At 32.5% G+C, this 27,595-nt stretch overlaps 1 protein-coding gene and 1 long non-coding RNA gene across 2 annotated transcripts; both read left to right on the top strand.

Annotated features, from left to right (window-relative positions):
• The first annotated feature begins 106 nt into the window (after positions 1-106).
• On the top strand, positions 107-21,432 carry LOC131955245 (TGF-beta receptor type-1). Its single transcript, XM_059319271.1, has 10 exons — positions 107-410; positions 5,681-5,837; positions 6,403-6,569; positions 7,834-8,058; positions 9,333-9,563; positions 11,142-11,309; positions 12,404-12,487; positions 13,093-13,290; positions 18,073-18,203; positions 19,341-21,432. The coding sequence occupies exons 1-10, from the start codon at positions 311-313 to the stop codon at positions 19,464-19,466; spliced, it is 1,587 nt and encodes a 528-aa protein (XP_059175254.1). The 5' UTR covers positions 107-310; the 3' UTR covers positions 19,467-21,432.
• LOC131955246 (uncharacterized) lies at positions 15,030-16,468 on the top strand. The gene is made up of 3 exons (XR_009388825.1): positions 15,030-15,418; positions 15,724-15,768; positions 16,099-16,468. It is a non-coding gene; the product is annotated as an uncharacterized LOC131955246 (long non-coding RNA).
• Positions 21,433-27,595: the final 6,163 nt, after the last annotated feature.

The raw sequence follows: 27,595 nt of genomic DNA, 5'->3' as shown, positions 1-27,595 counted from the left end.
TTTTATGGGAGTTCAGTAGTGGAACGGACTACAGGCGTATTTAATACAATTAGACGTACCTATTTGGGTAATATTTTTCTTCGCGTAAGAATATCTGGTTACAGAGTTGAGTGATGGGGTGTCTGCTTATGTGCTATTTTACTCCGCAGGATTGCATTTTCCTGTCTACCTGATTCTAACCCAAAGAATAGGAATTTATAGAATTCTTGACTTTATTAGTATACTCTAGGTCTAGATCTAGATCTAATCTAGATCTAAATATTTTCACACAAAATGAAGTGATACAGATTCTAGATCTACTGATGTTCGTATGATTTGGATTAGATCTAATCTATCTTTATTATTCATAATGGATGGATTCAGAGCTTTGATTTGGGTTACATTTATTCACAGTTTAGCCATAACTGAAGGTAGGCCCCTCTTCTAGATCTAGAATCTAGATCTAGACGTCTAGATCTTAGATCTAGATTCTAGATTAGATTCTAGAAATCTAGATCTAGCAAGACATTTCACTCTCAATGAACTCTTGTCTAAAATCTAAAAGCCTTATTGTAAAATTAAATCTTCTAGTTTATCTAGAGTAAAATTTAAAAAGCAATGATGTAGGCCCCGTAGGGCATTGTAGGGCCTATGTGACATGTGTGTGGCTGTCTGTCTTTTATTTTATGATTATGCATTACTAGATCTAGATCTACTTTCAGATGATATTTAGAATCGACCCTTTGAATCCCGGACAGATAGTCCCCCCCCCCCCCCCGGCGTGGCCTCAACCAACCGGCGGGCTCGTTGCATTGAGTTAAAGTTAAATATAAACTCAAAACAATAATATAAACAATCTCCTTTCGGTTGGTCAGGCCACATACCACGCACGCATAGTGTTGTGTGTCGTGCCTTAACCAAAATAAACTATCTCCCTTCATTATCATTAGATATATTTAATTAATTAATTAATTTGATAATTATAAAATTATGTATGATGAGTATGATGCTATAGAAGTAGTGCAAGTATAATTTTTACTATGTATTTGTACTATTAAACATATTAAAGAACATCATTGTTTTAATACCACCCTCTCCCCTTCTTGAACTCAAAGTTAAACTTTTAACCCCGTTTGTAAAGACTAGCGGTATGCTGTAAGACGGCGGGTGGGTAGGGTATATACTCATTGGAAAAAAAAATCCTCCGTGGTTCGTGTTATTGGCCTTGGGTGACCGTTGTTGACGCTTGCTGTGAGGGGGAGAGGGGTTTGTGTTATACTCGTTGAAAAAAAACGTAAAAAAAATCCGAACTACACGTAGAAAAAATGGCTTTTTCTGCCCTTTTTAGCTCCAAAAACGCAGTGTTTACGGGTCGCGTGACGTCATCGTGACGTACGTCATCGTGACGTCAGCCGCCAACCAAAACGCGTTGAAAGCGCGCGTTTGATTGGTTGGCGGCGGATACTATGAAATATCAAGGGTTTTCTCTAAATTTTTACCCTACTTTCATCAGACCGCCATGAAACTTTGGGAAGTTTGTTGAATGTTTAGAATACTCCTGGAAAAGTTTCTGCAAAAAAAAAATAATTTCAAATTCGCAGGGGTGGCGCCCTGTTAGGGTGGCGCGATTTTTTTTTAATATAGGCCTAGTGGCCTAGTGTATAAAATAATAAAAGTCAATAGTGGTTTGACACATCCGATCGCCATGAAACTTTGGTGAGTTTATTATAAAGTAAAGGAAGTGGCTATTCAGACCCGGGTCCTAATACCCTCGGCCGCTATAGGGACCCGGCATTAAGTTCGTTAAGCACTTGTACAACCTGTATTAAAATTATACCTTTTATGTTTATTTGATTTTTCTTGTGGATTTGCTCATATTTTGTTGTCTTTTATTGCAATTAGTTATGCGGATTAGCTAGCGTTAGTTCTTGCGTTGCTATTTCTAAATACCCTATATTTAGCTCTATATACAAAATCATTAACTATTTAGGTATTAACTTAAGACGCCGTGGTCGAGTGGAGAATGCAGATCCTCCCGATTCTCGATCAGTTACGGGATCGAAACCTATCACACCTCTCGTATTTGCGAGAAGTAAAGTGTATTTATCAATTTATCTAAGTTTAACATTCTAATGAGTTGTTTGCATAAGTGTCTTTTTTAAATTGTTTTTTTTTAAATAGATTATATTTTTTTCTCTAGATTTAGGTTTTTAAACACGCACATTATAAACATCGTTGCTTCATTGATCATCCGTTCGCGTTTTCTGGTCAGCGCAAGAAAAATACCGACATGGCCTAGCTAGGGTCACTGTTAGTTCACTTTGGTTTAGATGTGAACAGTGTAGGCGTATAGCATACGTCATAGCAAGACCATTGCTATGAGCTTGTCAAGATTTGTCGCCGTAGTCCCCCCCCCCCCCCCCCCCCCTCGCAACCCAGCAAGAGCGAAAAACGGATTGGGGGGTCAATGTGATGAGTTCAAATGTTACATATTGCTTCTATTAAAGCGTAATACAACGCATGGGAGATATTCGTGTTCAAGAAAACGGACCCGGGAGCTGGAGTCTGTAGCCTATAGAGCTTTTTTATACAATTATTTATATATATATATATATATATATATATATATATATATATATATATATATACTCTCTCTATATATATATATATATATATATATATATATATATATATACCAGGGTCCGTAGCGGACCTTGAATCCTTGAAAAACCCTTGAATTCCAAAAAACATCTCAAGGCCTTGAAAAACCCTTGAATTTCCCCAAAAATGAGCAAAACCCCTTGAATTTTATAGGTAAACCTTGAAAACCGTGCGTAAATCGAATTTTTAAAAAAAATTCAATTCTGATGGATCTAAACTTTTTCTGCCTTTATTTTTTTTTGCGGTTGGTCTGCGTTAACTTCGGAGTCTATTTCCAACCCTCTCCTTTGCTGAGCCTCGCGGTATGACCTCAGTTTTGCATAGGCTCTTCCTAACCTAGATTCTAGATCGTGACGTAAACGATAGCCGAGGGCTAAATTTAGCATCGTTTTTCGGATATCTCCGTGACCGTTTACGACCGAGTTACTAGATTCTAGATCTAGATTCATTGTTTTCTGTTAGGGCCTACCTACTTGTACGGTTTTGTCCGTAATTTTTCGATTTTGACACCCCTGTTGCGGAATTAGGCCGCAAATGTTACGCAAAAGCCCACAGTAAACATCAAAATCGATTTAGTGTCGACCTTTTTTTTTCTTGTGTCAAATTTCCGTGTTATCCGGTTCTATGGTTTCAAACATCTTCAATCATAACAATCGACGCCCCCCAAATCCCTTCCCGACAATATCTCGGCAGTCGTTGGCTCTATTTATATTGTGAACTTTATTGACCCCGCGAGTGGTCTGTTGTCTCCTGATCGGTGATGTCCGTAAAGAAAAAAATTGGAATGTGGCCTAAATCATTAAAATTCTGGTCGCGCATGGAAATTATCTCGATTATAATTAAACCTACATCTAGAACTAATATTTTTTCTTCAAGAAAATAAGCCTTAGGTTTAAATAAAAAAAGAATAGCCTTAACAATGCGAGCGTAGGTTTCTATTTATTTAAATTAAAATTTTCTCGGTGTGGGTTAAACACAAAAGGGCGAAACGTAGCTGCGGAATTACGGGTAAATAGCGAGACATAATTTATCGAATTATTGTGTTCTGTTATTTTAGATGTGCGAGAAGACACGTTTTTACGAACCTAGATCAATCACGGTTCTTTGTGTACCCCACGATAGCAGATGTTTCGGTCACTGCGACCTTAGAAGGTCTTCTAGGTCTATCTCAACTTACAGTGACCTCGCAGTATATTAATAATTAATATAGTCGTGGATCTAGATCTAGATTTTTAACTATTAACCAACAAGATTTCCTAATGCCTAATACCAATAGGCATATTTATCACGTTCGTTAAAAAAACCAATAGCAAATGACGTAATCGTCAATCTCACGTGGGCTATGGACCAAATACACATTGACTGTATCAGATGGGTGAGGCTGTAGACAGAACTTTTTGATGTCATTCTTGACGTGGCTGTCTGGTTATTTATGACGATAGAGGTTGGGGTAAAATTCGCATTAATTACGTGACGTCATCAATGGGCTACCGCTAGGCTGTGTAATTAAAAAAAAACTAAATCCTAACATTACCAGCTCATTAGCATCGCCGATTGTCTTCTTAAAAAAAGGAAAGATTTTGCGCCGACGTAAAAAAAATTGTGTATTTATCAAAAGAAAAGAAAAATAATTTGAAGGACTATGACTGTGCTGTTTTCACTCAACTTTACGGACACTTTTTATCGCCTCTCACTTCAAGGTCGCGCTGACCGTAAGACCTGCGACACGAGACCACGCTCGAGCACAGTCGTGTCTCACGGTCAAGGCAGTTCTACAAACGCTGTTTATCTAATTTTAACGTGGTTATCTTTAATATTGGGCTTACTGCTAGATTAAAGCGAAAACAAAAACTAGATCTGCATCGTTTTAGGTCATTGAACAAAATATGTAGGTCTGCTATAATTTAGTTACCACGCATAAAGAAAGAAGATACTGGCTCGTATCTTAAATTAAAAAACATACTATTTAAAAGATAAAATCATGTAAAAATAAGGCATACAAACCAAGAATGTTGGCTTAGCTAACTCTGAAGTACTTTAATGAAGTATTGAATGAGGCAATTTTGTCAGGAGACTTATTATAAAGATCTTAATTAGCCAGGGTCCTTTTGTTGGGAATCCCAAAGATTGAAGCCTTTAGTAAGGAGTCTGTCACAGCGTAATTGAAACCTTACCAGACATGCCTACCGTCCCGCCAAAATCTGGACCGTCCTGCTTTTTCACCTAAAAAAGTAATTTGTTCCGTCATCCCGAAATTGACTCAGTTGGTTCCGATTTTTTTTCGAAATTTTTTTAAATAAAGAAAGGTAATAAAGTAAATAGAAAAAAATGTCAGGAAAAAGCGATTATCTCCCTTTGGCACACGTTTCTGTTTCCTAGTTTACTTACAATATTTACAAGTATCATCTTAATTCTAGATCTAGTTAGTAGATCTACTACTACTAAATCTAGAATTGTAACTAGATCTACTAGTAGATACTGAAATAGTGAATACTGATCTATCTTGTATGTTTAACTTAACTAGTAACTACTATTATGAAGAACTTAGTAAGAAGTAACTAGAAGTAACTAGGAGTTTTACTAGGTAGATCAAGGGACTTTGCTCGTAACTTTACATATGATGAAGCCTTCAGCATTTGTTATTCATATAGCCTAGAACATAGCAAGACACAAATAATCAAATCAATAATGTTATGTCAAAGGTATGATTTTTATTTGGGGGGGCGGGGGGAATCTCAGGTTATTAGTTAATTTATTTTTTAAAATGTAAGCTGACATTAAGCAGTATTTAAATGTATCCTAGAGACTAGTTATATATAACTAGAAGCCTACTAATGTCATTAGAGTAATTTTTAATTAATTATTTTTATTTTTGACTTAATAAAGTAACGTCCGCGCGTATGTTCCTCTTTTTGGCTTCAAATTCCTCTTTTTAGGCATAACTGTTCCTACTTTTGGCTGACAGGGGTAGGCATGTCTGCCTTACATTAAAAATTTAGATTTGACAATAATATGATATAAAATGATTTTGTATTCCTAGGTCTCAAATGTTATTCCTGTGAAAACTGTGATGTGCCAATTGAAAACAAAACATGCATAACAGATGGGCTATGCGTGTCAGTAATTGTTAGAGACAAAGAGAAAGATAAAAATGGAGTGATAACCAGTAATAAATATATCCCTCGTATCAGCCGAAGGTAAACATAGTTTTAATGGTTTGTTACTTAATAAAAACATTTAAATTTCTTCCTTTTACCTTTTTCATCTCCCAGCTGAGGAAAGGTCATTTACAACATCCCTACATGCTTTTCTCTTCTTTGCTTTTTTTTTTTTTAATTTTATTTCCAATTCTCCAATAATTTTCATATCTTTTTCAGTTTTTCTTCGCCATTAGTTTTTGAGTTTCCCTCTTTATCTTGATTGTTGTTGATTCCATACATTTTCATTAGTTTAAATAGATTCATTTAAAAGATTGAAAAAAAATGTATTAAGATATAACGTTTTTACTATGGGATTCCTAAAGAAGCCATACAGATATCCCCAGTTTCAATTGTTCTAAAATAAAAAGTTATGCATGACTTGTGTATGTGTGCTAAGTCTAACTAACCAAATAGTTTTGCTGTGTAGTTAAATTGTAACTAGAACTACCAGAATTAGCCTTTAATGGCTATTGTACCCGCATACACAATTAAAGTGTGATTATTTAAACACCTATACTAACATTTATGTAGTTTTTTTAGAATATAACTTTTTTTTTCTCAGATGCTATAATGATAGTAGGAATTTTCTACGTGGGCGACCTCTCTTCTGCCACGTCAATGAAGCTTTGAAGCATGAGCAAAATGTTGTGTGTTGTTCAGATCACCTGTGTAATTTCATTGTTCCAGAGTTGGCACCTGTACCACAGCCTGTTAACAAGCAAAATTCAGGTATAATCTGGAATTTAGAAAAGTGAATTTTCAGACTTAAAATAAATTGAAAATCTGTAGTTTTCCTGAGGGATTTCAAAAAGTTTGAGAAAACTCTCCTAGAAAACACACCCCCCCCCGCTCAAGATGGCTTACATGGGTATATGTGTATAGAGATGTCATATATCCCTGGTTCACACATGAAAACCCAATCACTTTGGGCTATTTAAAATAATTATTTATTGAAAGAGTGATCACAATCTTTTTCATAAAGCTAGTTAAAGGTTGCAGGCAGTCATAACATTTTTATTTTTTATCTTGGAGAGGGTTGATGGGGCTATGGACTGAATCTTTTTGTCATATGGTTAGAGGGGGTATCTGGCTATTGATAACATGGTGATTATAATACCAACATTGTTTTTTATAGGATTATCTTAAAGTAAACGAAACATGATATTAATATGAAAAATTCAGTTATACCGTTTGCGCTGTCTTTTTCAAGGAAAATTGCCAGTATTTTTTCTAAATTTCCTAATAGTCTTGAGTAGTATCCGTTAAAGCTAAGGTGGTTAGCCATAGAGCTCACCACACTATCCCTTCACATGTCAAGGTCACAGAAACAGGTGAACTTAACTTCACCTGCCCCATAAGCCATTAGGCTTGAAAGGAAAACCTTTTTTTTTTTAATTATAAAGGTATAATAATTATGTAACATATGAAAATAATATATTTTGAAAATTCTTTAGGCATTGTCGGTATTAGATTGCTTGTAAACCAATCTAAAACTGCCGCTCTAACTGTAACCGAGGTAAAATATGACTTCGTTAAAAACACATTGTATGAGTCTATTTTTAGAAAGTAAAATTATGCTTGGTATAATGAAACATGATTTTCAACCATGGGATTATGAAGCGCATATTTCAAAACTGTTTAAAGCTGCTTCAGTATTACTTGGCCACTGAAGACCCAGGTAATGTGTAATTTGGAATACTGCAAGTGCAACAATCTTTTTACACATTGTCAGGTTATTTTTACACAATGCTAAAAACATTAATCTGTAACGTGTAGCATGTTAATACCATGATAATACAATGTCTAGTGTATTGTTTGCTCTTAAAATAACAAATATATTGGTCTCTAGGTTTTATGATGTAATAATCATCTAATTTTAAAAGTATTTAAAGTTTTAATTAAATAAACCAAAAAGTACTTTGCCATTTGTTCTCTTCGCTACTTTTTAGTTTTTCTTATGTTATAAAAATGTCTCTTTCATTTTTTTTTTCAGATCTTCTCTTAACAGCTACAGAAATATCATTGACAATAGTTCTACCTATCATTGTCATTGGTGCAATCATTATCGCTGGTATCTTGTTATATTATTGTTTGCACAAAAGAGTAAGACCCTATGCTCCTCCACTAGACCAGAACAGTGATACCAGTCTTTTAATGGGCTCTCAACCTTCTTCTCTGAAAGAACTCTATGATTGGTCACAGTCAGGATCTGGCTCAGGTAAAAAGATAAATGTGAATTTTTAACTTTTTTTACTTGACGATTAAGTTTCCCTTTAGAAAATGGTCTACCATCTGCACTAACAACACAAATTTCCTACTGAGCTTACCCCAGTATTATAACACCCAGTCTTCACCCTCAAGAACTGCAGCAACATCTGTTATTTAAAAATGGGTAATTTATGATGTCCACACAAAATTTTTTTTAGACCCCTCGCACCCTGTCCCCACTCATCCATGTAAGTCAGTTTGTTGAGACCTCCATCTTGAATGATCCCTAATAAATAATATAAGTTACAAAGAATACTTTCCCAAATGGATTGGGTAAGATTTACTATTAGGGTGGGGTGAGCATAGTAGGAAATTGGTTTGAATTGTGCAGTGCAGCCAATAGAACATTTTCCAACGGGAAACTGGCTCATCTAGTGTACTGCTCAAATCGAGCCCATGTTTACAAGTTTGTGTATTTAAGTATATATTAATTTGTCGCAGATAAGAGATAAGAAAATCTCCTAGACGCTTGCAGGTGTTAACTTAATCACATCAAATAACACATTTGCATACTATTCCAAAAGTAAAATTGAAAGTATGTGCAACAAAACACCATATTGATATGCCCAAACTGATTTATTGCTTCAATAATTCAGGCAAAAAATTTTATCTTAATTTTGTATATAAATTTGCCGACAAAAAAATAAAGATACATGGTGGTCGGCACTGTTATTTTAATACATTTAAACTCCCATTAAACCCTGGCTGTCTAGGGCGGCTATCTTTGCTTAAAAGCTAAGTATCTTCTCCATGTTACAAAACTTAGTCATGGTTCTTTGTTTGCATAAATGCACAAACTGATTCATTGCCTTAAAAAATGAATTAAAAATCAGTTTTTTAATTGATATTTTTGTTGTTTTATTTAAACTGATTTTTTTTTTTTTTTTTTTTTTTATCTGCAAAATAAGACTTTTTGGTGATTCGTGGTTTTGTTAATGCATTAAACTTTTAAACTCTCTTTCTCTCCTATGGATATTTTTGCTTAGAAGCTATGTAACCTCTGCCAGGATGCTTGCTACTTTCTTCTCATTGAAGAATGTAGTCAGTCTTCTTTGTTTGCATTATTAAATGTGTGTTGTTTTTACAACCAACTAAAAATACTGATTGATACTGACAAAAAAAAAAAAAAAAAATTCAAACTTTTAAACAATTGTTTTTAGTGTATAGATAGATGAAGAAATATTTTTACACCAACTTTCAAGTTTCAATTTTTATATTGTTCAGGATTACCACTATTAGTTCAACGAACTATAGCTCGACAGATAAGATTGTGTGAAATAATTGGTAAAGGAAGGTATGGGGAAGTTTGGCGTGGCAACTGGAGAGGAGAAAATGTTGCTGTAAAAATCTTTTCATCTAGAGAAGAAAGATCCTGGTTTAGAGAAGCTGAAATCTACCAGACAGTCATGCTTAGGCATGAAAATATTCTGGGTTTTATTGCTGCTGACAATAAAGGTAAAACTTTCTTATAGATGAAGTAGTATATTTTTTTTTAAAATATTGTTCAGAAATATTTTAATTTACAGTCTTGTACATGCAGGGTGCCACTTTTCTGTTTTCCAAAAATTCCTGATTTTATTTTCTAGCTGTACAACTGCTGCTTTTAACCTGTATTTTAAAATCTGGGCTTGATGCCTATCACATCATAACCAGGTGCACCGAAGAAAGAAAGGTAAAGCCTGGCTGAAATTGATGTGTTGAACACGAACAGCTGGTAATATGGATGAAAGATTTGCTCAGTTCTTCAAACTGTTCCAGTATGCCTGGCTAATGAGCAATGCTTAAGCCAGTTATGATTGATCATTGTATACAAGACAGATCCTCAATAATATGGGTTTGGGGTAGGTGGTCGGCAACCTTTTGAGACAGAAGATCCAAAAGTTACAATTTACAAAATTTCCCAGATTTCAAAGAGCCACTAGTATTTTTTTTGGTATTTGATTAGTATTAAGTGAATAAATTTGACTTTTGATTTGAAATAAATAGTTTAAAATATGAAATAATATTTATTCATATAAAAACATATTAAAGTATTTTAGCTAGCTCTGCTATGATAAAATTAGTATATCAAAATATAATCCCAACCCACTTTAGCAGCTAATAACTTTTTTCCCCTTTCTTTACTGACATCGCTCACTCAGGAGGTATCTCCCAATAGTCAGACAGGGCTCAATATGGGAAACTGACTTACTGGCTTGGGTAACTTTGATTACCGTATCAGTTGCTTTTATCCTTTGGTTCTTACTGCACGCTGGGTAAACTTGTACTTCAATCAATGTCCAGTACCTGGCTCAATGTAGAAAACTAGTAACTAAAAATTATGTCACTCAGGTCAAATTAATGCATACTGATAGAGAAATGTATTCTGAATAAAAAAAAACATTCCCCATTTAACTATATTTGAAATGTTGGCACTTCTGCAGTGGCAAGCATGTAAATGTTGCCACGGGGCTGTCCACAGCCTGGTGTCGGAGTAGCTGCCAGTTGTCTTTATACTTTCTATACTTTCTACCTCACCTATTCCCATTGTTCTTTGAGAATTGTTTTTATCCTGTTAATAGTTGTTTTTCTTTACAGCATAATATTTTTCATGAGTTTTTAAAATGAAAATATATTTATTAATATCTGTGCATGAACTGGAGAACTGCTTCTTGGTATCAGAAGAGCCACGTGCGGCTCGCCCGCAGGTTGTTGACGCATGGTTTGGGGGATATGTTAAACAAACATTAAATTTCGTTGTATTATGCACCAGTTAAAGTTTTTCTTGATATGTTATGTGTCGTGTTGCTCAATTTTAAAAATGTCAGCCTATTAATTGTGGAATCACGCAAATATCTTGAAAAGTAATGAAGAAATTATGGATTAATAATTGTCCGAGCAACAATAATGATTTTAGAAAGTTTTTGGTAAAGTTTGATGATCTAGATGGGTTTGGGAGTTAAAAATCAGGATTCACTTTTGAAATATGTGCCACTCCTGCATATGCAATTGATAAAAAATGCTTAAGAGTTTTGTTATAATGTTTTCTTACAGACAATGGTACTTGGACTCAACTATGGTTGATTACTGACTACCATGAGAATGGTTCATTGTTTGACTACCTAAATAGGCAGACTGTTTCACCAACTAGTATGGTACGACTTGCTCACACAGCAGCCTGTGGCATGGCACATTTGCATATGGAGATCCTTGGAGCTCAAGGTAACTATTTTTTTATAACAGCACAAAGGATAGATATTCTTTGTGATATAAGACTGTCTTTTATCAGTTAAATTTAGAGCCATGTTTATACATGTATTTATAGTAATATTTTTTGACTGATTTCAAATGCATTCTTCAAAACATCACCCATTGAGTTTAACTTAAAATGTAATGAATCAAGAGTTGAATATTTAGTTTTTGTTCTGTTTCATTATTAGAAAATTATCACACTAGCTATAATATCTTTATGCTGTAAATAAGTATTTTAATAACCTAAACATTCAAATATACTGGGAGTGATCTCCCCTAAACTTTCTCAAATATTCTTATATAACAAACACTACAGGGGATGTCAGCTTGGGATATAGACACCTATTGTTATTGTTAATCCATTTTTAATTACTAAAACTTTTTAAAATAAAATAGAATCTCGTGGAATAAAGAATTGCGCACCAAGTGAATGCCAAATAAAATGTGTATAATAGTGCAGAATATTATTAGTACTTAAATTCACATGCATTTTTTGAGAAATCGGAAATAGTGTAAATTACTACTTCCGGTCAACGGAAATTACTCAGAATTTGACAGAAGGCAGAGAATTAGATCTTTTACTTACATGTGAAATTTCATTTATCTATCTGAAATAGTACTCAAGTTAAAGGCTTTTGGAAAATTGAAAGTAGAATAAGTTCCACTTCTGTTTATCGGAAATTGCTGAAAAGTTAATACAGATCTACAAATTTGATACAATACTTATATCTGAAATTTCATCAACGTAGCTATAACGGTACTCAAGTTATCGTGTTCACATACATACACACAGACATACAGACAGAATTTCAAAACCCAGTTTTTCCGACTCGATTACGCATAAAACACCTAAATTTTGATAAATCTGGATTTATTATTTTTGCCCGATTAAAATAAGTCCCCTATGCTTAGTATATGGTGTAGTACTGAGGTGTAAAATTATGAAAACTGTCATAATTTCATGTTACTTTTGTGTACAATTACAATACTTCCTCTATACTCTGTATATGAGAAAGTAAAAATAATTTTTTTATTTACTGAGCTTTGATATATTATCTTGTTAGGTAAACCTGCCATTGCTCATAGAGATCTGAAGTCAAAAAATATTTTGGTGAGAAGTAATGGGACATGCTGTATCGCTGACCTTGGTTAGTATTCAGTTATATAGGAATCAAGTCTCATAACAAAAAATGATAAATTTTAAAAAAAATCTTAGTTTTTTAATTTAAAAAATTGTGTTAAAGTTAAGTTTGTTTCTATATTCTGGGCCACTGGTTTACTTTTACCTGGTATGCATACAGATTCATTGTTGGTATTTTTTAATACCATTTGTTTGTAGCACATCTTTACTACTAGGCTTATAACTACTAAGCCTAAATCAGTATGCACAGTGATTGTTTTGTTTGTGGTTATTCTGACCCGCAAATTAGTGTGGCTGTTAAAGATTGTTATTAATTGGAAGACTTATTCCACAAAGACAGTTGATACTTCTATTGAACCTACTCTTTCTAATGAGCGTGGTTATTACAGCATGTCACAATAAAAGAAAACATGTTCAGATAATGTAATGCATTTTTCAAATCTAGCCTGCTAATGACAATTTTTATCTTGCATAATGTAGCAGTTTTTTTTTTCATAACAATTTTTTTGGTACAACTCAGTGTACAGTATACTTTTAAAAGATTCATTTAATATTATTCTTTGGCTTTTTTATCTTTATAATAATATGTATTGTAATATTTAAATATTTAAGGTCTGGCCGTTCGTCATGACAGTAAACTTGACAGCGTGGATATAGCACCAAACAATCGTGTGGGAACTAAACGTTATATGGCTCCAGAATGCTTAGATGAGACTATCAACATGGACCATTTTGAATCTTTTAAGCGTGCTGATGTGTATTCTTTTGGACTTGTTTTGTGGGAAATAGCTCGTCGTTGCTCTGTGGGAGGTAATTTTTTTACTAAATTCATATCTTAAAAGGAAAGTGATTGCTTTACATTTATTTGGTCTTCTGGCCTGCCATACTGTAACAATGCTCTTAGCGTCCTGATAAAATTTTCTGGTTAATTTGTTATTTTGCTGAATCCAAGTTTTTAATAGTGAAGCTTATTCTAATATTGCAGGAAATCTCATTTTTAGTGATTTTTTACTTGCAGTTTTCCTGTTTGGTTGCTTTTGTATTACAAAGAAATTTTTGTTAAACCACTTAACAATGGCATTTTTTAAAAACTGCAGAACCCTATTCAGTTGCATCGTTTAAACTGTTACCTTAGATGCATTATAAAGTTAACCAAAATAAATGTATTAATACTAAAGCAATACATGCTTTTGGTAGGAAAATAGATGTAGTTTCATTATCTGTGAATAAGAAAATCCGAACAATATTTTAATCATATATTTTCCAGACAGAAATACTTTTTTCTGAGGAAAAGCTACTATATGATTTATTTTGCGGCATATTAACTTTAAATATTTGAGTGAAATTCAGGTGAAACGTGAAAATAACTGATGTTAAAGAGCTAATTTTGCCTGTAATTAATATATTTCAACTAGAAAATTCAGGATTTCTCATAGGAATTTCAGGATCAGATATGTTTTTAAAAAAACAGCATGTAATATTATAAATTATATTTTAAAAAAAAAGTAATTTTAAAATAGTTTTCCTCCTTTAATTAAAAAATATACCTATTGTAGTTTTTGCTCTATATCGAAATTTCAAGTATGTAGAAAAAAGTTTAAAAAGATTTTGTTTTACACATTGTCAGGAAGGTTCGAACCATATGACTATTTTCCTATCTAAAACTGAAAACATGCTCAGAACCATGCACATCTTTAACAAGTACTATCACAGACTACCCATTTAGTAGAATGTGTATTTCTTTGTAAGCACTTTGTGGTTAGAACTATTCCAAATATGTAATATATATATATATATATATATATATATATATATATATATACCAATAACAGACAGAATCTAAGTGTATGATAATAACTTCAAGACTATTGTACTTACTGGACCTCTTCTGGAATATGATAACACAATAAATGACAAAAATACTTAGATGTCATTGAACAAGTTAAGGCTGTGTGCGGCACCGGATTTATGTGTGTTGGGTGTCAGATGTCGAATTTCAGTTTTGACCTAATTATTAAAGTATATCCATTTCTGAATACAAAACCACATAACATATTGTTGGAAAATGGTTATTTTTATTTTAAATTAATTTTTTTGTGAGGCATGTATATGCATGTTTTGTCTAATTTTTCAAAAACACTGCGAAAATTGCCAAAGTTTACTACTATAAAACATACAGATAACTAAAAATAGCTACCGCGTGTTTAGTATCGCCGGAAAGCTCCTTTTCTTGTCTATAACGACAAGGTAAATTTGTCAACCAATGAAAATATTCCATTTAATTTCGAATGTTCAAATGAAACACACTTTTTAAAGAGTTTGACCTACATATACCAAATTTTCCTACTCGGCCTTACCCCGGAAGCAAGGTAAAATTCTATTGGCTGGCGGACTCGGCATTATCAGTGTTAAAATTTTTGATTCGCTAGCTAGTTTATCGCTTCTGGCGTGCCTAGTGATGCACTCATTCTTGTTGTGGATATTCAATCAGCTGTTTACAAACTTTTTAGACAAATCTCATCGTATCAAATGTTTTGGTCGGTTTAATAATGTTTAAACTGTTTAGAAGTATCGTGATTTTATACCAGCCACCATTCTTTGTTGATTCACTGCTACTAGATTTAGTCTACACAAGCCTACGAGAAGAGTAAGCAGTGTTTTACGTGTGTGTGTAGTAAGTTATTACACAGCAAGAAATACACTATCACCCTGTGATCGAACCCATAACAGTCAGACTTATCAGATAGAACGATTTTTGGTAATAACTTAAGTAATCCCCGGGTGAAGTTGGCCTAAACATGTTACAAGTGTCCTAATGCCTAACAAGGATAACAGAGTACACAACAAACTAGGCTCATGTGTTTTACAGTCTACAACTGATTATGACAACTACAGCCTTAATTTTGTTTACAAGGAATAGATGCACGGACATCAAGCAGTGAGTATTTCAATATCCATTAAACTATTTGAATTTAAAGATTAATTAGTAGACCTACATATTTTTTTTTGAACATCTTATTTAGGTTAGTAGACCTGTTTGTCATTAGACTCATTAGTGGTTCAGATACTAGCTAGATCTAGATCTAGTTCAAAAGATTTTTATCTCCTCAAACTAATGAATCAAATTCTATTCAGTGATTCTCCTAATCTTATATTCATACAATATATCATTATAGTTTTATGATTACTTTTCTTTTTACATTTGTATATTTTATTAATAAATTGATTTCCCCCATGATTTAGGCCTACAGTGTGTGTTGAAAACCCTGCAAGTTGTCCTGGTTCAAGGTAACTTTCCCTACACATAATTTTGTTTCACATAACAATATCTGAAGAAAATGATTGAAGAGCTAGTGACCAAGTGAACTCAGTGAAAGAATATGGCAACTTTTAAATACTGCAAAAAGGAGAATCATGTATCCGAGTGATGGTAAACCGCTTTTCAAAATCTTGTTCTGGACCCAAAACAGTTGTAAAATTTATTTATAGCTTATAACTTACAATGATTTTGCAACTTAGTTTAGGATTCAATAAATATTCAATGCAAAATGTGTTTGTGGTAAAGTGTGGTTTTTTTTTGTCCACTGAAATAACTTGATGTTCTACTTTCCTTTATAGAATTGACCTTTGCCAAGAGAGAGCCAAGCAGTATGAAACCAGACAATAACTTAGAAAAAGAGCATTTATTTTGGTCAGTGCACAAGTATTAACAGGAAGAGATAAAAAGAGCTGAAGATATGAATAAATCAATTATTATAGTTATAGTGGTAGCAAGGATTTAAAAAAAAACCCATTGAAACATTTTGCCGGATGACTAATCTGGAAAAAGAAAATGCTAGATGGCAGTAAAAAGTAGCAGTTGCCAAAATGAAATGTGAATATGCTTAACAAAATAGAACTGTTAGGTGTGGTTCAGCCCATTTTTTGAAACAGTTTATTTTAAGAAAATAAAAATGTTTTTTACTTTTACGTATTTGACGCGTTATCTTTGTACGACAATTTTTTTACTTTATTATTTAAGGGGGTAGGCTCCAGAAAAAACCAACTTCTTAATTAAAACCTTTTATTGATTCATTTGTGTATATCTAAGTTAGGGTACTTGAAGGAAAATATTTCCATCCATCAGGGAATATTTTGAAAAAAATGGTTGCCATGGCAACGGCGGCCATCTTGAAAAAAACATCCTTTTCTGGAGTTCTAAAATTTCATAAACTAACATAAATATCGGCTATATAACCATTGATCCTTCTTGTACTAACACTAATAGAGTCAGCTGGCTAGTTTTTGTAACAGAAATCACTCTAGAAATATTTTTTTTTTAATTTTCAAAATTTGGTGTGACGAAATTCCAATGAAAATAATGCTAAATTCAATGGAATTTCTCCACATATTTTTTTGAAAATTTGAAAAAAATATGTCTAGCTGTGTTTCGGTTACAAAAATTAGCCAGCTCACTCTATTGATGTTAGTACAATAAAGATCAATGATTATATGGGCGGTTTATATGTTACTTTAGGAAATTTTAGAACTCCACAAAAGGTAGTTTTTTCCAAGATGGCCGCCGTTTCCATGGCAACCATATTTTCAGAAGAGTCCCTGGTACATCCAAATATTTTTCCTTAAGTACCCTAACTTATACATACACAAATAAATGAAAAAGGCTTTTTAACTAAAAAGTTTTTTTCCCTGTTTTTTTCGGGAGCCTATCCCCTTAAAATGTACTTGCAAGTTTAATACTTCATTGCATGTTTATATGTTAAATAAACCTGCATAAATTAAAACCAAATTTTGTTAGTATTTGTTAGGTTATGAATGAAATTTTTCTTTAGTTTTTTGCATTTTTCTCAAAACGTTAAAATTCACTCTTCAAATCCCTACTCCTCTGTTAGTTCTGCATGTATTGTAATGAAACTTAGCCTGATTATTCTTCTAACATATATAAACAACTTCTATAAAGCATTTTTTAAAGATTTTTCTTACTTTAGATTTTATGGACTGAAATATGTTGAATTTGAGCAAATTTCAGCTTTTTTTAACAGTCTAGGATTTAAAAATTAAAAATAATTTTTTTAAACCCTTTTCTTAAAAAGTACTTAATAGAAAGTTTCAGGCTAACATCACTCTACAAAATGCTTGCATTTCTGTGTGTTTACCTCTAGTGGTTGCTGAGCCTTAGCATTTTGAAAATGATAAACAAAAATCCAATATGGCGGACGTAACCATGGCAACCAAAAATATTTTTCTTTTTGGACACCATTTTTAAAAATCCCATTGAGCATACATTATATGGGTGAAGTTTCAGTGAATTTGCTTGGCTAATAACAAAAAAGTGTTTTCCCTGTAGCTCCTAGCCTTAATAAAATCTACATTGGTGCTTCTTGTTTTTCTCTACATTAACCGTTTCTGTTTATTAAAAAAAGTATTTATTTTTTTCCATTTAGTAAATAAATGTCCCGTTATTGCTATTGAAACATATTTTCTCTACTTTATATGCCTCATGTGTCCTTTGCACAAACAGGAAAAGATCAAGTCCAGTTAAAATTTAAAAGTAGTATTTTTAGTTATTGTTCTGTTTTCTCTTGTGTTTGCAAGGTATATTTGAAGAATACCAACAGCCCTATTATGATTTGGTGCCATCTGATCCATCTTTAGAAGATATGAGAAAAATTGTGTGTGGTGACAAACAAAGACCTGCTATTCCCAACAGATGGCAAACTATTGAGGTACTGCTATGGCATGAATGTTCAGTTATGTTAAATATAGATAACATTATTTTACTTATTTAAATTTAATGATAGACCATTTGTAAAAAAATATCCGATATTCAGAAAACTCAAGAAACAAAACTGCAAGTGATGTTTTAATCTTATTTAGACCCAAATGAAACATTCTATTAAAATGCTCCCAGTTCATCCAGTATTGACATAATTAAGATAAAATGTGCATTTAAAAAAAATAATCTTTAACATTGATAAGATTTCACCTCCAGCTATTGACATGTGCCATGATACAAGAAATAGAAATGTACAAAAATTGTAAAAGTATTGTTTACTAATACTAGCTGCTAAGCCTGTCAAATGACAGGCACACTTTAAAAAAAATTGTTTAGTTGGATTTTCACTTGTCTACGTCAATGCTGAAGGATAAGTTTCATAAAAACAACATGGAATCTCAAAATAAACTATTTCATCTCAATTGAGTACCCTTGATTCAATGGCACCATTTAAAACATTTGGATTTATGTGGATCTAAATACTTATTTTTGATGAGTTTCATGCAGATTTAGGTAATTAGCTCTACATGTCCAACCCCAACCCTATTTCACTCTGTCTTCACATGCAAACTCCCGACCACCCCTTCTTAACATACCACTTACCTACAAACTCAAATTGTACTTATTGTTAGTATTTTTTCAAGAAATCAGTTTCCCTTTACTCAGCCCACTCTAACACTTGCTGACTTAAGCTTACTAAATGTGCTGGCTGAGGTGTAGTGAAGAAGAGATAAGCTGAGGAGCTTTACTACATTCACTTACTCTCTACATTGTTAGTGCTATACGCTTTTGGTCATAATTCATGAACTCGTTACACTCTTCTTAATACTACACTTATCCCTAACTTAATTGAACATAATAAAGTTCACTGAACTGAAATGCTACCCAAGTTATTTCTTTAGCTAATTTTCATGACAGCTTTTCTTTTTACTGGTCTTTGCCTTTTTCGGCACTGTTTACTTACTTTCACATGCAGGCTGTCCAAAACAAAACCTGTTTAGTGGGTTATATGCTCACATTTCGGGTTATAATAGTAAAACTATATATTTGATCTTGTTGCATTTTGCTTTTGTATTTTCATCAACAGTCACTTCGGGTAATGGCCCGTCTAATGAAAGAATGCTGGTACAGCAATGCTGCTGCCCGTCTTACAGCTCTTCGCATCCGGAAAACCTTGTCATCCTTGGCCGAGCATGAGGACATTAAAATTTGAGACATGGTTCTTCTATCTATAAAGTATCTTACAAAACATACAGTTCATTAGGCCAGTTTTAGTACAAGTATTCAGGATATAAAATATGTATTTAAGTATATAGTCTTTATATTATATGTATTTCTGTGGGTAATTTTTATAATTATCATGATTTGAATTAATTTTCACTAAAAAGTTTTAATAAGAATGTATTTCATGACAAACAATGAAAACTTATAGGCCCTACATAATTGGAAAAAAATAATTTTTAAATTTATTCATTTTTCAGTTATTATAAAGTACTGCTAAACCTTGGACTGTCTTTTGAAAATATAAAATGTTTGTGTTCATGCAGTTTTTCTAAATATTTGATTTGTGCAAAGAAAGGCTTTTTACCATAAAGTTAAATAAACTGCATTTTAAAGAAAAAGTGATACCCATTACTGTATAATTGTTTTTTTTCTCTAAATTGTCTAAGTATAGTTCAAATTTTTAAAAAAAATATGTTGAGAAGTCTATGTAAAGCAATATAGGCAATTACTTGTATGCCTCTTTACATAAGGATTGAGTACTGGTACAAGATTGGATTTTATTTTTCTATTGTATAAACTCTTTTTTTTGTATTGTCATTTTTTTTTTGTAATGGCTTTGTTCCGTTTGAGTGGAATTGCTTGTATATTCCAATATTTGTTGGGTGTTTTAGGTATAAAAAAAATATTGGTTATTTTGTTACATTGTGACAAACATTTCTTATTGTGTCAAGATTACATTGTTCATATACAATTGTGTCCATTCCTGCCTATGTATTGAATAGGGAGGGTGAAAATAAATTTTATGTCTTGATGTAATGTGTAGATTATTTACTTTCATATAAATTTAAAGGGCATAAAATAATTGGTTATACTATACTTTGTGAAATTAAACATGATAGAAAACATCTTGAAAAATAAAATAACAAATGAAAAAATAATTTAGCCTCTTAAATATTTAATAGATAAAATCAGGATTTTAAAACTGTTGAAAGTGTTATAACACTTTCAGCTATATTTTTGTGGGTTGTTGAAAGAGATATTATTAATGACTGTTGACTTTTTAAAAAAAAAACTTATTTTCCATTTCAAATGGCAAATGTCTTTTTGTATAGTTTTCCTGTCTATGTTTAGAATGGGTAAAATTGCTCTTGGGAATCATAAAGAATTTCTGAAGGATACTCAGTTGTCTTGAGAGTTGATATTGCATATTTTAGGTTGATAATTGCATTTTTGTCATTTTCAAATATGTTTAAGTTGTACAAAGAGCACTTCAAAAATGTTAAGGCAAATTTGTAGTTTGTAGATCTATTTTTAAATAGTGATACAGAAATTATGTACATAACAAAAATGTATTGTTTCTCTTCAATTGTAAATGTTGTGAGTCTTAATAAATTAATGTTTATATTTTATGCACAAGTCATGGTTTTTAAACTTGATAGAAAATCTTTGTTTTGTTAAATTGTTAAAGCTTTTAGGGTTCTTTTATGTTCAAGTTTAAAAGTGAGACATGAAATATCTTTAAATTATAGAGATTATCTAGTGAACTAATGACTTTAGTTCTATCCTAATCACATTAAGATGTGAATAAAATTTTAAGATGTAAGTGATCCAAGTGCCTTCCCTGGTTCTTTATTGACTTGTTTAAAAGATTTTTTACTGCTTCTTTCATGCCAGTGTATTTTAAATTTTCTTTTTTTACCTGCTATTTGTAGCAAACATTTCCAGTGTTGTGTGGCTTTACAAGACCTAACTTTTAACCAAGTTTTAGAAGGCAATTTGCATTTTAGTTTATTCTTTGCATAACTTCAGGTCTAGTTGTTGGAAATGATTGATGATAAATCCCCAGACTTTCAGTTATCAACAATGATGGATGTATGATGTCTAAGAGTTGTATAGTTTGTATACTAGTGGTGTATATAAAGATGTAAATGAAAATAAAATTAACCCATTCAATGTGTTGTTTTGTTTTACAGTTAATTTTTCTTTCTTTTAAATTTCTGCTGTTTTTTTTCTCAACTAGTAGGCCTACTTGACAATTAGGTATTAAATGTCATACATATTTTTTAACCACCTTCATCACATCTATTAAACTAGCCACAAAGGTATCACATTTTGTGCACACTTTGTTTACAGATGTTTGGTCTACCAGACTTAGGTCTACTGACATATAGTTTGTCTACCTAGGTGTAAAAATTAGGTTTTAAATTTTTATGTAGATCTAGTATAAATTTGGTAGACTAAATCTAAATGTTGGCATCTTCTTACTAGACTTGATGTCTCTGGACAGTTATAGTAGATATCTCTATCCAAATTGTTATGGAGTCAGCCACATCATTTTCTTTATTTTAAACTTAAAATTGCAATTTTGAAAAAAAAAATGGCTTTAACATTTTAATACATGAATAATACCCATCTTCCACTCATTTTACTCTGCATAAAGATAAATAAATCTGCAAGTGTACAAATATTTGTGTCTATTTATTAAACCAAATTAACATTACAAAAGAATCCTGTTGAAGAATGGTTAACAATGGGAACGAGTACATTTTGGAAGACATTTTTACCATTATGATAATTAAAGAGTCAACCTAGAAAAAGGGTTTGCTTATATATATATATATATATATATATACATATAATACATATATATACGTATATATACATATTGATATATATATTTATTTATATATATATATTATATATATATATATATATATATATATATATATATATATATATATGCCTAAATTAAATTACTGCCAATTCTGAACACAAGTTCACATATCATGTTTTCTTTTAACTAGATTGAAATGCTTTTTAAAAAGCATTACTTGAGGATTTTGCTGGAATCGTATTGAATGAGTGACATTCTACTTCTCTTTGCCTTTCTGTAACCACACTTGAACAAACTCTTCATAGTTTATCTTCTTGTCAGCATCTTTACACCAATAGCACAGCAAATCAGCTATTTTAGAGGCCTTTAACTTCAACTCGAATTCAGACTTGAGAGCATCAAGTATTTCTTCCTTGGTCAAAAAGCCACTGCCATCTGCGTCAAGCTTCACAAACACTTGTCTCATTACGGTAGCCTCCTGCTGCACGCCAAACACATACAGAAACTCTTCATAGCTCACCTAGTGCAGAAGTGAAAAAAAATGTAACAACCCTTGTAATATGCTTTTGAATGCACACAAAAATGGGAAAATAAATGTAAGGCTACTGACAAAGTATGAAGCACCGGCATTCTTTAGAATGTCTAAGCATTTGTACACAGTCCCTATCGTCATGCAGGGTATGAAATATCTGCGAGTTTTTTCTATACTTTTCCTAGGGAGTCATCCATAAATGACGTCACACTCGTAGATGGAGAGGGGGGTTCCGTAATTTTGTGACGGTGTGTGTGTGAGGGGGGGGGGTTCATATGGTGTGACGTCACACTTTTTCATTATAAAAAAGAAATGCTAGAAAAAGAATTTTAGCCGTTATTTCGCGTTTTAGAAAACTGTATAAATATAAATAAATATATATAGGGCCTATAAATAAATTCTAATAGGAAAATACTCTTTGTTGACAGAGTTCAGACAAGATTTGGAAAAAAAAATTCGCTGTTTTAAGAAAAATTCAACTGCAATTTTGAGGGGGGGGGGGGGTTGCAGTAGCGTACGCAGGGAGGGAGCAGGGGGAGCGGCCGCTCCCCCTCTGGCCATTTTCAGCAAAGTGGCGCCTTTTTGGAAACTTTTTTAACTCAAAGTTTTAAACAATGATATTTGTTAAAAAATATTTTTGGTCGACACATCTATGTAAATCACAAGATTTCTTTTCATGCAGCAATTAAGCATTATTGTACTAGTCTAGTAGTGTCTACGTTTACAACGCGTATTAACAGCTGCATCAGTTTGCCATTCTAAAAATAACCATTACGATGCATTGGAATTTTTAAAAATTCTCTACCGGTAGTACCACTTGGCAAGAGGGGTGTTAAGTTTAAGGCAACTGTATAATGTATTTGCTTGCGAATAATTGCATTAGAAAATGTTATACATAAAACTTCACACATAATTACTTTATATATCCCTTTATCTACTGACGGTACTTATAAGTACCACTTTAATTAAATGCCTGTATTATTTTTACTTTAATACGAATTTTAAAAATTATTGAAGTAATTAATAGTATTATCTCCCCTGAATCGCCGGTAGTCGGAGGTATCAATGTTTTTTGAAAATTACTGGTGTGGCGCAATTTTCAATGTCTTGCTATATCGGTAGTTCACAATTTTTCTGTACATTTCTCACATACGTTCTTGATTTCCCTTTGTTTTACCTTATTTTTCAAGTTTTCAACACCAAATATTTTTTATTGGCAACTTCAATAGTCAGGCAAACGCATTTAACTTCTAGTTATACAATTTTAATCAAATTGTCTTTGTATTAGATCGATGTTTACAAGTGGACTTATAAGTACCGTCAGGGCACACGGTCATTTTTTTAGGATTTTTAGAAAATGGCAGATTTCTTATGTGGAGTTACATAAATATTGTCTTGATAATTAATTATCGATATGTACTCAAAAAAATGATATTTACACATTTATAAGAAGTTTAGCATATGGTTTACCTAAGAAATATTGTAATTACATGTTAATTTCTAGTAGTAAAAAAATAACAAGAATAAAGGTATTAGTTGCAGGCTCGTTTACAAGGTTTAGTTTACTTCATTTGTATACCAAAGCCTAGTTCTAGTAGTAAGATTTAATTTGTTAGTTATATTTACTGCACTAAATTGTCTTGCCTACAACAACTAGCATTTACGTAATGTATACATGTAGGCTAGTAATAGTCCATACTTCTGCATATAGTATTGATCTATATGGTAAATTTTAATCAGTAAACAGAAAGGAGTAGGCCACTACGGCTTTCCTAAACACATTGAGCTCACTTCTATTTATGAACTTTGCACTGTAGACTTGTCATAACATTCTAGTAGGCTACAATTATACTAGTATTACTTGTAGTTGCGTGCTGAATGACTAGGCTTTTGTTTGTTAATGCGGCTCATTGTACTAGCTATTGGAAGCTTCCAGCAAAAGCATATTCATTCCGGCAACTGTTGCTACACCAGAAAGACCACAGACAAGATTTAGGGAGCATGACATGTCGACTACTTTTGCTGTGTTTGAGGTCTAAGATGTGTTCCTATAGAAAATCCAGTAAAAATCGTACTCAAAATATTCTTTTGTGCTGTATTTATGTGTGAAAATTACAAAAAGTGATTGTTATAATGATTGCCATGTTATTAGTTAATAAATTGTATCGTTTGTTCCTGTTTTGTAAAAAAAAAAATTTTGAAAAAAAAATGTCCTAGTTTACTGACGGTACTTATAAGTACCAATATCTGTTTGGGCCATTAAAAATTTATGAAACGAAATTTCCTTCGATATATGCTTTGAATGCGCCAAAAGCAATATAGTAACACATTGTTTAAGTAAAAATCTCATTCAGAACATAATTCCATATACAGTTTGAATCGTGTGATTAATTTTTTGAAAATTACAATACAGAAACAAATACAACTGATGTGGGGAAATTTTGATACGGTCAACAACGTCATCACGATGAAGTAGTAGTATTCTTACAGTTTGGGCGATAATTATACGATTAAAAATTATATGAAACAGTTACAAGTACAACCCCCTCCCCCATGGACCCCTCTGTAAAAAAAAATATTTCATAATACCACTGCTACTTATTTAAATCTATTTCCGAATCAGTATACATCTGTAATATATATGTATGTTTAGAACAGTCATCTAAAACTGACGCTATGTTCACTCTGAGTTGGTTATCTTCCCCCCCCCCCCCCCACACACACACCTCACCACCACAATTGTGTAGAGCGACATTAATGTCACACCTAGGTATGCACTGGGTTGGATAATTGACCTAAAGTGACCGGACAGTAAAAAGGTGTGTGAGCAATACAGTGATCTAACCCATACCTATCACATTGTTAAAAAATGATCTTTAAGGAACACAAAGAAGCAGTAGTTAATTAAAAAATATATGATCTGAACTAAAAGACCAATATTTCGATATATGTAGGCTGTTATTCCGAATATTTTTCTATTATATCGAAATGCGCTGTTATTCCGAATGTTTTATCTATTATATCGAAAAGCGTGGTTTTATACCAAAAGCTTTCATTATGCTGTAATACTTTAGCATTTATGATGACGATATATTTAATTCTGATTATAGACAAAACATTTTTTAACACAAATAGTGTTAAACAAATTCATTATATTCTAAAGTAATTATCTATTTGTTTTGACATTTATAATGAAACGTGTAGATATATACATATTTATAAAAAGAGAGTGATTATTTCCCCTATTTCACTTGTCTTAAATAAATTCCCAGGAATTATTATGTAAGAAATTTTTTTACAAGAATTACAAAACCGATTGTGTTACGTTCATTGTTTTTGGTTGTAGTGTGTGTATATTTTTTTGTTTTTTTTTTTGTTTAGATTGATACAATTTTTGTTTTGTCGGCCTACATTGTGTTTTTTCTTATTTCTTCAGAGTGCTACTTTCAATTTATTTTACATCATAGCGAAGTAATGACATACAGCTAGTAATATATATATATATATATATATATATATATATATATATATATATATATATATATATATATATATATATATATATATATATATATATATATATATATATATATATATATATACACGTATATAGAACGTGTTAAAATTTCGGCGCCTTTTTTTTTTCTTTTCGCTCCCCCTACAACGAAAACCTGGATACGCCTCTGGGGGGTAGGTTTAGGTGTGACGTCGTTTTAGGAGGTGGATCTGGCTCTTTGTGACGACGTGTGACGGAGAGGAAGTGGGAGGTAAAAAAAAATGGTTAAAAAAGCGTGACGTCTTTTATGGTTGACCCCTAGGCATTACATAATATGCCTAGGCATTGTAAAAAAAATGACAGGAATTCTTCAGGCCAGAAGTGTCACACTCACAAGGGGGTTGCGGACGCACCTGTTACACCACTTGAAGAGGGGGGGGGGAGATGACACTCAGGACGAAAAAAAAAACAACTAAATACACTTAAAAAGCGATGCTTTCTTAATTTTAGCCAATTATTAGAGTAAAACGCATTTTTAAACATAAGTTTGCACCACCTGCAGAGTTTAAAATCTACTGATGTCGCCGGATGAGATAGAAACATTTTAAATTGTAACAAAAATTGATGTCTTAGTTGCGGAATATCGGAACAACATTAAAATTAGTAACAGCCACATATAACATCATCTTAGTGAGTGTATATTTGTGTGTGTCACTGTGTGTGTGGGGGGGGGGATGATTTAATGCCCAATACGAAGTATCATCTTGCTGGGGTGAGTTGGCTTTATAAGCTGTGCCTTATGGCAATTCTCTCTTGTTTTTTTTTTTTTTTTTTTTTTTTTTTTTTTTTTTGGTTTACCTTCTTGCTATTTTAAAGTTGCTTAGTAGGTAAAGGTCAATCAGTAGGCCTATATCAAGCACTTTAGCATTACAAAAAAGATGACGATGAATGTTGATTTAACTGTAGCTTTTCTATTAGAGGTGCTCCTTAAATGTTTCCTATTGACATTACAAAGAATACGAGAGTGCAAACAATAATATAGATGTTCCATTATGATTGATATTGGTGAGATTAAATATATCGTTGTTTGGTTCAGGCCAAATGCAAAATGCCCCTATTGGAAAAGTCTTTATTAGGGTGCCCACAGATCGTCCGCACTTTCTGCACGTATGGACGCCGCTGCTTTCCTGTAAGCACACACAACACGTGATAGAATAAGATAAATATTCACCATCCACGTCTTCCCTCTTACTTTGATTTCTTTATAATTGATTGAATGACATCTCGCCAGTAGTTTGAGCGATAATCTCAGTCTCTCCTTCAGCGTGGCGTGTTTTATCCACATGTATTGTTTGAACACTTCCTATTATATTTTCCAGTTCTTTCACCTGTCTTCGTACCGTGTTGAATATCTTAGGATAGGTGAGGTGTAAGGCTCACTTTAGTTTTGAAGCCAATGAGATAGCAAGGTGTTCT

This window comes from Physella acuta, unplaced genomic scaffold (genome assembly GCF_028476545.2).
Source record: "Physella acuta isolate Inbredline_101_S28 unplaced genomic scaffold, ASM2847654v3 ptg001059l, whole genome shotgun sequence".
In the NCBI taxonomy this organism is placed as follows: Eukaryota; Metazoa; Mollusca; class Gastropoda; family Physidae; genus Physella; species Physella acuta.
This window is presented reverse-complemented; position numbering and strand designations above follow the sequence as displayed.

Coding starts and splice junctions, on each gene's coding strand:
- LOC131955245 (XM_059319271.1), top strand. CDS start 311: ATGATTTGGATTAGATCTAATCTATCTTTATTATTCATAATGGATGGA. Junction 5,838..6,402: donor ATCCCTCGTATCAGCCGAAG/GTAAACATAGTT, acceptor TTTTTTTCTCAG/ATGCTATAATGATAGTAGGA. Junction 11,310..12,403: donor GGAGATCCTTGGAGCTCAAG/GTAACTATTTTT, acceptor TTATCTTGTTAG/GTAAACCTGCCATTGCTCAT.